The 12,294-nt window shown below is 44.2% G+C and overlaps 1 protein-coding gene across 1 annotated transcript; it reads right to left on the bottom strand.

The window, feature by feature from the left end:
* Positions 1-3,211: 3,211 nt before the first annotated feature.
* LOC308289549 (galactose-3-O-sulfotransferase 3-like) lies at positions 3,212-11,559 on the bottom strand (the record flags this gene model as incomplete). Its single annotated transcript, XM_080731268.1, has 3 exons — positions 3,212-4,027; positions 9,665-9,965; positions 11,477-11,559. 3 exons carry the CDS (start codon positions 11,557-11,559, stop codon positions 3,212-3,214), a joined length of 1,200 nt encoding a protein of 399 aa, XP_080587394.1.
* Between the last annotated feature and the right edge of the window lie 735 nt (positions 11,560-12,294).

Genomic DNA, 12,294 nt, shown 5'->3' with positions numbered 1-12,294 from the left:
CAAGCACACAACGCATCGCATGGGGAGGCGTTGTGTAGTCCCCTGACTGACTCGGTGAAGAGTGGAAACCACAGCGAGATCGAAGGCACACATCCCACTCCCAGAGACCCAGACCACAACTTTACAGTGAGTTTGTATTTTATATATATATAGCCTATATAATCGTCAGATGAATCAATTTATTTTTTATAATCTATAAATCTAATCTATTTTTTTCCTCCCATCTGGGAGGGGGAGAGAGAGAGAGGGCTGGAGGGATAAATAAATGTGTTTAGTGTGTGTGTGTGTGTGTGTGTGTGTGTGTGTGTGAGAGAGAGAAAGAGAGAAAGAAAGAAAGAGAGGGAGGGAGGAGATGGAGGGATAGCAAGGAATTGTAGGCTAGTGTGTGTGTGTATAACTGTATGTTCCCCATTTTCAACTGTTTTTTATTGTATTTGTGATACTTGCTTTGGCAATGTAAACGTATGTTTTCTCATGCCAATAAAGCTCCATTGAATTGACTTGTGTGTGTGAGAGAGAGGGTTAGAGAGAAATGTATTTCGTGCAGAGGAGCCTACTAACTTCCCTTTGGAGACCTTGGCCTGCTGTTTCTGACCGGCCTCATCTCAACTCACACGTGCACGCACGCAGCCTCTGAACTGTGAACATGCACACGCACACGAGCACGCATGCAGACTCTGAACTGTGAACGTGCACACGTACAGGCGCACGCATGCACGCGCGCACACACACAATGTGAGAAACAATGTGAACAAGCCAGAGAAACACTGAACTAGCAAGAATACACTTGATTGAAAACGGTAAAGAAACAAAATAAAAAACACTTATTTGTCTTATTCTTTTGTATTTCTTTGAAGGAAAAATACTGTAAATACAATATTGAAGTCATTGAAATCAAAGCTAAAAAGATCAAGTGAGTTTTCAGCCTGATACAGTATCATTCACTAAAAGCTGTTTTTCTCAAAACAAGGTCTAAAAAGGGGTTTTTTTTTGTCTGGCCGATAAATACAGAAGCGAACATCATAGAAACATGGTTCTTGGACCGGGTGAAACTAGAGAATCTCTTCTTTCATTCGATGTGTTGTGTGATTTTGTCACGATAAAACTGAATGCGGAGGCTGTCTTCGAAGTTGGTCAAAAACATGGCAAGAGCACAGTACAGACAGAAATAAGCCATGGCAACAGATGTGTTAAACTTAAGAACTAAGCAAGGATATTTAAACATTTTCTTTTACTTCCTTTGACTAGTGACAGTGTACAAAGCCCAACAGTTCACTTCAGCAATAGAAAGGAATTCAGCATTAAACAAATTACATAATTATCCTTGATTGGATTACAGGGAGTCTTCAGCTGACATTTAAGAAGAAAATGGATTGTTATGAGTCTGTAACTCAGAGAGTGTAGTAATGGAACCACATCACTTTTACACATATTACACTATTACACTATGACACGTATTACACTATTACACCTACTGCACTATTAAACAATTACACAACAATTACAACAATTAAAGATATAGCAAAAAATACACCAAAACGCCACATTTCAATTCAAAATGGCTGACTTTCTCTTTGGTTTCAGTCATGGTGTCAAGAGACTTGTTTTGTAAGTCCGGACATGATACAGTGCCGATTTTCATACATGTAAGTGAAACCGAATAGTGGGACTGCAACGTTGCCATTTTGTATGGGGTGCTATTGAGTCATTAGGCCACGCCCCTTTTCGCGAATTTTAAAATACCGGTACATACTTTTTCGTCACTTGTGATGTGTGTGCAAAGAAGTTGCAAAACTTTTGGAGTATGTTTAGTGCCTCATAAACGCGATTAATTGTGGATGAAATATTATCCATTGCAATTTCAATAGGGCTTTGCAGTACTGTGCAGTGCTCGGACCCTAATAAGCCCAGTAGTTGACCTTGTACCAGTTACCTGGACTGTCTATGCAAACTTCAAATAAATTCTTCAATCAATCAATCAATCAATCAATCAAACAATCAATCAATCAATCAAGATTCCATTCATACTTTCTCAGAGTTAAATTAAAACCGAGGATTTCACAGTGTAAAAAAAGATGTATATAAAAAAAGTCTCCTGATACGGTTCCACAGGTGAAGGGGAGAGTGTTTATTTTTTATTTTTTATTCAGGTCTTTCAGTCCAAGTGTATCAAAAAAGCAAATGGGTTTAGCACCGTTTGTCTGAACAGGTTAACATTCACCAGGTTAGCATTCACCAGCGTCAGCAGGTTAGCATTTCACCAGGTTAGCATTCACCAGCGTTAATTTGACTGAGGTTAGGGTTAGGGTTAAGGTTAGGTTTACGTGTATACCGGTCCCCCAGACTTTTGTCACCTCCGCCCAGCCAATCACAAGCTTCCGCTGCCTTAACCCAGTTGCCTTTTTGATACACTCGGACTGAAAGACCTGCAAAAAACTCTCTCCTCTCTCCCACAGGTGAAGGTTCAAGTCCAGCTCCAGACAGGCAGTGTCAGAGACACAGATATAAAAAGCTAGATACCTCTTCCGCTGCAGCAGTTCATTGGAGCGACCTGTCAAACTGGATAGGCAGAAGTACGGAAGTGCGAAAAGCACGCTGCCACTCAAAGTGACTACTGGCCTGCAGCGACCGCGGTTTTTCTGGTGAACCTGAGCGCAACGGTGGGGGCGCGGGAGTGTGGGGAACACACACCACTGACTATTGCCGATGATGGAGAAGTTATATAGCTTTATGTATTGAGAGGCACTCTTGCCGATTAAGGGACTCGTCGCCAATTGCAAGATATTTAAAAGTTATTTGGGGCCATGATGATAACCTCTTCTTCCCACTAGGCCTACTAGACTAAGGATTTATATTGTCTGTGTTATTGTTTACAACCACAATTATTCACGTGTGGCAAGATCGCGGTTCCACTAGTTTTACTAGTGGGCTAGTGTAGGCTTAGAAGAATTTTCAGAAGTTAATCTAATGTTTTCCATTTAATGATTTCATTTATCCTCATCTAATCTTGCGCTAAAGCACGCAACTGTTTTCGCCAGGTTTTAAGGTCTTGTTAGTTGTTTCTCATAAGCTCGCGACCTTCCTTGCCCATCGGGCCCCACCGTTGTGCTCAGGTTCACCGGGAAAACTGTGGTCGCACGCCTGCAGCCATACAGTAATTGTACAACTTGCCTATCCTCCAAGACGGACGCCCCAGAGCCAAAGGAGGGGTCTACCTATTTATGCCTATGGTCTGAGATCTTAGGAGAAGCTTTGTGTATTGCACCTCTGGCATGAGCAGCTTGAGGCAGAGCTCCTGGAGCTGGCTGGATGGCCCTTGGCTGGCGTTGACATGCAGGTCGTAGCCCATGATGTCCACGTCGGTGCCGGGCTGCCAGGGCTGCAGCTCCTTGTTCTTAATCTGCTTTGCCGGGCGGAGCTGCGGCATCTGGCCTCCGAAGCAGCGCTGCATCAGCTTCCCCTGGGCCTGCTGCAGGAGGCGCACCTCCCTCGCCACGCAGGCTGGGCCCAGGGCCGCCAGCTTCCGCCAAAGCGAGGCGTTGAAGTGGTCGTAGAGCTGCGCGTCCAGGGAATTCCAGGCACGGATCTTGGCGGGGAGGCCCGGTGCGAGGTCCCGCTTGGAGCCGGCTGCTCGCATGTTGAGCTTGACGTATAGAACATCATCCAGGTCCCAGGACATCAGGCGGCGGAGGAGAACCAGCGACTCGTCAAAGTACTCCGCGATCATCACCAGGGAGAAGGAGCGATCCACCTCCGCCACGAAGTCACGGACGTAAACTGCGTCTGGCACCAGTCGGTCATTGTCACCACCCAGGTGGAAGGTCAGGGTGTTGCGGGCGGGCATGATCTTTTCGCCTGGACGGTAGTACCGCCAGGGTTCCTCCAAGAAGGCCTCCAAGGATCCGTTGGGAACATTCTTGAAACTCTCACAGTCCTGTTTGAAATAAGTGAACAGCGACTCAAACATGGAGCCCGGCTCTCGGAGAATAGTGATGTACGCGGTGTTGTTCGGCATGAGCCTCCGCACCTGAAAGATATTATTATTATTATTACATTATTGTGTCCGTAGGGAGCATTTACTCTCAAACCCGGCAGAACCTTGATAGTCGGAGACGTTAGGGAGATGACATGGTAATGTCGTGCTAATTAGTCTAAAAGCGCCAAATTTTGTACAGATGTAGCTCAGGGTATGCTCTAATGATTTAGCTAGGGCGCCCGAGTCTGCGACATTCGGGGTCGCCACAGCGGCCAAATCAAGTTGGGCTCCCATCGACTTTCAATACAGGAGGAAAATACCCAGAAAAACACTTTTTTTCTGGGTATTTAAGTAGGATGTGAGGGGTCTAACTAGGGGTTTGTCATGATGCTGAATCCATTGCATGCATTTGTTTTGCACAAAAAACATTCCTTGGGCTAGGAATGGCCTCAGAAAATTATGCATATATGGGTGAGCATTCATGTTATTCGGAGGCCTTAGGGTTTTTTTTCTCGTGCTAATCAGTCTAAAAGCGCCAAATTTTGCATAGATGTAGCCCAGGGCATGCTCTAATGATTTAGCTAGGGCGCCCTAGTCGGCGACCTTCGGGGTCGCCACAGCTCCAGATAACACCTACAAAACTCTGAAAAGTGATGACTCATCACTTTTCATCACTAAACCATCGTTTTATGGGACCCCGAAGGTCGCCGACTCGGGCGCCCTAGCTAAATCATTAGAGCATGCCCTGGGCTACATCTGTGCAAAATTTGGCGCTTTTAGACTGATTAGCACGAGAAAAAAAACCTAAGGGCTCCGACTAACATGAATGCTCACCCATATATGCATCGTTCTCTGAGGCCATTTCTAGCCCAAGGAATGTTTTTTTGTGCAAAACAAATGCTTGCAGTGGATTCAGCATCATGACAAACCCCTAGCTAGACCCCTCACATCCTACTTAAATACCCAGAAAAAAAGTGTTTTTCGGGGTATTTTCCTCCTGTATTGAAAGTCGATGGGAGCCCAACTTGATTTGGCCGCTGTGGCGACCCCGAAGGTCGCCGACTCGGGCGCCCTAGCTAAATCATTAGAGCATGCCCTGAGCTACATCTGTGCAAAATTTCGCGCTTTTAGACTGATTAGCGCGAGATATCCTTAAGGTCTCCGACTATGACCGTCAGTGAGTCAGTAGGTAGGTAGGTAGGTAACGCCTCAATATCTATAGCTGACCTGTTGTGACATAATGAATTGCATTTTTATAGCGCTTTTCCAAGTGCTCAAAGCGCTTTACAATGGTTCATTCATTGGGAGGTGGAGCGGCAAACAGACACCAGCTTCCTCACTTTCTACATTCACACACCAATGGTGGCAAGCTGACACCGACCGACTCATTGGAGGCAATGTGGGTTGCCCATGGACACTTGTGACATGTGGACAGGAGGAGCCGGGATCTGAACCGACGACCCATGGACCATTGGCCAAACTGCTCTACCTCCTGAGCTAACAGCCGCCCCATCACATTTTTTTTTTCTATAATTTTTATCCCACGATTTTTGTAACCCATTTTTTCACCCGGTGCCAATTGCCTAAGCTGTGATCCTGGGCTCTACTCTCCCTCTGCCAACCTGGGGAGGGCCCCGAACTGAGCTCATGCTTCCTTCAATGCATGAGGAGTGAGCAGGCCGCTTCTTATCACCTGACAGGGGGAGCTTCGCCGGTTGGACGTAGCGCGTGGAAGGAACACGTTATTCCAACCAGTTCCATTCCCCTCCATCAGGCGCCCCGGCTGGCCAGGGGGAGGCTTTATAGAGACCAGGATTACTGCATGTTTTTGTGAGGGTATCTACCCTAGGAGACACGGGGAGAACATGCAAACTCCACACAGAAAGGCCCTTTTGCCAACCCCACCTAGGGTGTGGGCACTGATGACGCGGAGGAGGGAACACGCCCCCAGCACCCACAGTGTCCCCCGGCGGGAATCGAACCCAGGACCTTCTAGCTGTGAGGCGACAGCACTACTGACTGCGCCACCGTGCATCACATTCACATTTTTGACCCATATTGACCCATCACATTTTTGACCCATATTTGGCAATGCCCATATATGGACGCTCCATATATGGCCAAGACAGAATTAACTTACAAATGCTTCAATGTCTAAAGCTGACCTGCCCATCTATGATGTCAGACGTCAGTCATATTTGGGAAAATATTTTGTCCACCTCAACTCTAATCACACTTACAAATGAATTCCGTCCTGCGCAACCGGGCGAGGTTGATGTTCGCCCTTAGGGCATCTTACTGGTTATTATTTTTATTACTGCCATCACACATGTATCGCTGGCTAATTGCAATATTACACAATTATGCCTTATCAGGGCTCAACATTTTGAATAGCCTGTAGACTACTTTTTAATGTGGGCTATGTTTATCATCATTCGAATTTCTAAGTTATGAATGAATTGCAATGTAAATAGTGTAACCTAGTTTTGATATAATTGCACGATGTAGGCAGTGATAGAATAAATGCAATAATGTTCTGTGCAAACATTTCGAAAAATAATAACAGCATGTGTTGAAAATATGCCATATTATGTTTTTACTTTGATCTACAAGCTCACAGTGTGGGTTTGTGTTGTTCTATTTACTTCCTGATCTCTTCCTGGTATGTTGCCCAATCAGAGACTGATGCATATCTCTTTGAAGAGGACATGATCGGCCTGTCCCTGGTTGAACTGGATGACAACACACAGACAACTGAGTGTCAAACCTGCTTTCAGAGCCCCCTGTCTGTGAAAGCAGGTTTGACACTCAGTTTGGGGGTAAAAATCTAACAGATGTTTAGAGAAGAGCAGAGTGCTAAAACCCACCAGGATTTTCATAGATAAGCTTCAAAAACAACGGGAAAGTTGCTTGTGCCGACCAAATCACAGAAACGTCATCACGTATGCTCCCGTAGAACCATTTTATTGGTCGAAGGGCATGCCACTCATGTTATAGGGCGGGTATCGCGATATATCGCCATATCGATATTTCAGCACACCCCTAATAAAGATGCAGTGCCATGATTTATTTGCCCCCTAAAATATGATTATCAGGTATTATGATTATACTAGGAGGAGGATTCTTTCCAAAAGTGTGTACAGAAAGAGTTAAAATTAGGTTTTTATGGGGCCACACCCACCAGTTCATTACGTATGGCTGGTTGTTTAGGTGGGCTGATGTTAGCCACACCCACAGACAGTGTTGGGTGAATGGTAAAAGGGGAGGGGATGATTATATGATGTCATTTAATCACTGTTTTTGGGTCGGCACTTTTGACCCACAAGGTGTCAGCCTCCAGGAAGGAATACAAAATACAAAGGATATTTGCTCATAACATCCACACCAGGGGGTCTAATGAAGTACTGTCAACCTCCTAGACACATGAAAACTAGAAAAAGTACAAAACTATGGCACCACCTCTTTACATTGTCAATACTTATTGAACTTGACCTTTCACTCTGACCGAGTCTGCGCTTTTTTACCTCTATATCAAACCTATTTGCTGAAAATAGCCAATCTACAAGCTCTCAACACCTCACGCAGCGAGGTGTTGAGAGCTTGTAGATCTGCTATTTTTAAGTTCTCCTTAAAGGGGAAGACCACCCATTTTCAATATTGAACTATGTCATTAATATACCTTAGAGGAGTTGTGTGGAAATAATAATAAAAAAGTTCCCCCTTCTGTGTTGCATAGAACTGGAGGATTGATTTTGGGGGTTGTATTGCAAATCACGTTTTACAATACAAACCCCAAAATCAATCCTCCAGTTCTAGGCAACACATAAGAGGGGGAACCTTTTTTTTTAATTTCCACACAACTCCTCTAAGGTATATTAATGACATAGTTCAATATTGAAAATGGGTGGTCTTCCCCTTTAACACAATTAGTGCTGCAGGGTATGAAGGGTTAACTTTTCTTTGACGCCACGCAGATCTGCCCATTAGCACCCGCTCTTATTGTGAAAGGCCTGCCTGGAATGCGTGTACACGCACGGACTGTTGAATGACATCAACGATTACGTCATCTAGTCACATGACATGTGTCATGTGACAGTGTGTCATGGCGGCCGCCAGGCACACTGTTGCCACACTCTTTGGAGCTTTGTTTTGCTTGTAAAAGTCTTTTTTGGATTAAATGAAGTCTCTTTATGGGCCTCTCCATTGACTTAACATGGAGGAGCTTCACTTCGCGTGCACGCCCAAAGTGCATTTTAAACAAATCGCGGACATTACCGATGCGGCCGCGACTGGAGCGACATTAAGTAAGTATTAAAAACTTAAATAAGTTATCTCTGAACCTAAAAAAAAAACAAATTCATGATTTTTGGAAATATAATCATTCCACCAAACACTCCAGTTGAACTAAAAATTGACGGTATTCAATTGGAAAGAGTTTACGAAAATATGTTCTTGGGAGTAGTAATAGATCATCAATTAAATTGGAAATCCCATATACAGTATGTGCGGGCAAAAGTGGCAAGGAACGTTGGTGTCTTAGGGAAAACAAGGGACATACTTAATTATACGTCTCTGTTAACCCTGTACAATGCGCTCATACTGCCTTATCTGTCCTACTGCCTGAAAGTGTGGGGAAACACATACAGTAGTAATATTCATCCTTTATTTATATTACAAAAAAGGGCCATAAGAATAGTACATAAAGTGGGGTTTTATGAACACACAAATAATCTATTTTTGAGGTCTTGTACATTGAAACTTCCTGACCTAGTAGAGTTCAAAACTGCTCAAATGATGTTCAAAGCAAGAAATAAACTGCTTCCAGCTAACATTCTTAACATGTTTAGTGATAGAGAAGGTGGCTACGAACTAAGGTGGGAACTCAATTTTAAACAAGGATCTGTTCAGACCACCAAAAAAAGTATGTGCATTTCTATTTGTGGAGTAAAGATTTGGAATAGTTTGACAGAAGAGATCAAACACAGTAAGAACATTTCACAATTTAAAAAAATACTCAAATTAAATATCCTGGCCAAATACAGCATTTCATAGTATTATCATTATCACTTATTCGTACTTGTTAGTATTATTATTTCTATTATTTTACAATTACTTTGTAACATATCTCTGTTTCTTGAACTGTTATTATAATTGGAATGTATCAAGTCTATTTCCTTATACATTTTGTTTTTAGTTTTTAAATATTTTTTTCTCTTTCTTTCTTCTTTCTTTTCTTTTTTTTCTTTTCTTTCTCTTTTTTTTGGAAAAAAAATAATAATAATAATCTGAACACTTATAATTAATCAATGACTTAATTCATGAACATGTAGGATAGGCATTCACAAGCTTTCAGCTTCTGCCTATTCCTTTTGATCACCTGTAATAATGATTAAATGAATGTATGACCTGTATGAATATATGATGATCAAATAAACTAAAACTAAAATTAATACATTTACTGTAAATACAGTAAGATTGACGGTGAGCGCTGTCAATGGCGTCGTGTAGTAACCGGTTTTAATGACGGTGAGGATCGTCAACAGCAGCAGAACAGTTAAGTTCTCCTCAGAATAGGGATGCGAACGTTTTTAACTTAAAAGAATGATCATGTCACAGAAAGATTTGGCGGGCCCTCCCGCAGTAACTCTGGGGACCCCTGCTGTAAAAGCAGAGTTCAAAGGTCAGCACCTCTGCGTGGTTGAAGCGCATGTGACTGGTGATGATGTTGGCTGGCAGGGTGCCTGGGTGGACGAAGTGGGCGCTGAAGGGGAGCTGGTAGCAGAACGTGTTGTCACACGCCTGCGTGGGCAGCGCCACCGTCAGGTTGTGGCGCTCGGCGAAGCGGAACAGGATGTTCTGCACGGTGCTGCTGGCCGTCTTGTGGGTCTTCAGGAAAACCACATTGGTGTGCTTGGGCTTCATCGGGCCCGATGGCGGCTGCATGGAGCACGATGCAGAGAAGCCCAGGTGGTGGAAAGCCTCCATGGTCCTTGAGGGAGAGCATTTAGATGTCATTAATTCACTTATAACTAGTAAGACGCCTGCAGGGCGACAAGCGACCTCGCCCTGGTCGCGCCATGTCTTGGCAATCTGGCCAGTGATGTATATCGGACCAGTTACCCATATATGGAGACCCCTCGTACCCATATATGGAGATCCATGGAGTCATGCTGCGAGACCCCAAACATGCTTACTCAGTTAATGGTTGTGAAAGCCCTATGACCTCTATCACATCTGACATCATACATGCAATCCCTTTTATGCCCATACATGGAGATCCCTGTCTGAACCAGCCACACAGATATGGGCTGTCTTCCTCCATATACATTCCCATATAGTCATGTTAGATAAGGGCTTAATATTGATAACATCAGGGATCTCCATGTATGGGCATAAAAGAGATTCTGTTAGAGTGGTTCCCATGACATCACAACATACAATCCCTTTTATGCCCATACATGGAGATCCCTGTCTGAACCAGCCACACAGATATGGGCTGTCTTCCGCATATATGGGCATTCCCATATGAAGTCCTGTTAGATATGGGCTTAATATTGGTGACATCAGGGATCTCCATATACAGTATGGGCATAAAAGGGATTCTGTTAGAGTGGTTCCCATGACATCACAGTGATGTCAAAGCATGATGTCAGAGCGACAAACCCATAGACCACGGCTGACACTGTGGTTCCCCTAACACATCACTGTGACATGCGGCTCCGGAGTATGCCGCTGAAGAAAGCGATGACTCTGCGCTGGGAATCACGCTGCAGACACCAGCTGTGATATCACAGTGATGTGCCAGGTGAACCACACTGTCAGGCATTATAGACAGAGATAGGGACAAGCTGTGACCGTTCACATACTAAACTGAGACCTACTGTCGCAATAAGTCTGGAAAAGAAATTGTCAGTGTGTCCCCATGTTCACAGTAGAATCCTGGGTGTTCATTTAAGCACTTAAGCCCCATATACTTCCACTTACAGTATGCAAAATTTCATTGCAGATATGTGTGTCGCAATGTGATGTGTGAGCTTGATTTTGGGCAAACTTCCACCTAGAATAATAATAGTGACTTAAAGCAAATGGCGGCTACGGCAGACGGCAAAGGTAACCGGAAATAATCAGCGCTCGATAGATCGATAGATAGATAGATAGATAGATAGATAGATAGATAGATAGATGGCAAATGATCAGCTGACTGCCACGTCAGCGAATGACGTAGGGTCTGGCTTAATAGTGTGTAGTAGTGTTCTTATAGAACTGCAATGCAGTGTAAACCTCTCGGGTATACCTGCCTGAACTAACTTTGCAGGCTACGTATCATTAATGGGGATTGGGGAGAGTCGGACAAACACAACATTGGAGAAATGTGTGTCGGAACAACGCTACGCACCCAATTGTGAAAGTTAAATGAACACCCAATATTTTACAATGAGTCTGCGTATATGCGTGAACGAAAGGTCGTTGTTTGCGGGAGCGAGCGGTGTGGTCACTCACCATCTCAGGTGACCACCATGGTGCAGCATGAGGCTGACCGCACTGACAGCCATCAGAACCAGGAAAACCTTCTTCCGCGACATCTCACTGAGACTGTGGGAAGAAGACCAGAGATAATTCGCAGAGCTTATGTCACAGTGGGCTGCGGCTGGTGAGACGCAACGTAAATAGTCGCAGAGGAATCGTCACGTTCAGGCTATGATTATGGCTACATTAACAACACACAATTCAAATCAAATGAGCTTTTTTGGCATGAGAAAACATGTTTACACTGCCAAAGCAAGTGTCAATTGAAAATAGGGAACGTATATCTACAGTTGGAGGGGCTACAGCATTGTGTAAACAGTGCTATGTGTAAACAGTGCTATGTCACATTGTGTCCACGTCCCGTACACAAACTTTAGAAGGCAATCGTAGCCAATCAGGAGGGAATATGGGAAATGGTTGTTGATGACATGACTACTGATACTGTGTACCACTTCGCGTGATTTTAGGCCAAAATCTGTAGGAGCGGTGTCCAAAAATGTGTTTTGCAAAAACAGCCTGATGGTGGCACTAGAGGAGGGGCATTTGAGAAATGAGGGTGGAGGTTGTGGTTTGCCAGCCAAGGAGTGTGTGTGTGTGTGCAAAGTTTGGCATGGTTAGGGGCAACGGTGCCTGAGATAAGAGTAGGGCAAAAGTGTGACGTGACGTGACGTGACGTGACGTGACGTGACTGACTGACTGACTGACTGACGGATGGACAGCCGGTGGAGCTTTTCATAGTAACTTGTGACCTGACGGTCGCAATAATGTAATGGGGTTCTCAGGACACCATT

Source organism: Nannobrachium achirus (assembly GCF_963921795.1).
Source record: "Nannobrachium achirus genome assembly, chromosome: 1".
Classification (NCBI taxonomy): domain Eukaryota; kingdom Metazoa; phylum Chordata; class Actinopteri; order Myctophiformes; family Myctophidae; genus Nannobrachium; species Nannobrachium achirus.
This window is presented reverse-complemented; position numbering and strand designations above follow the sequence as displayed.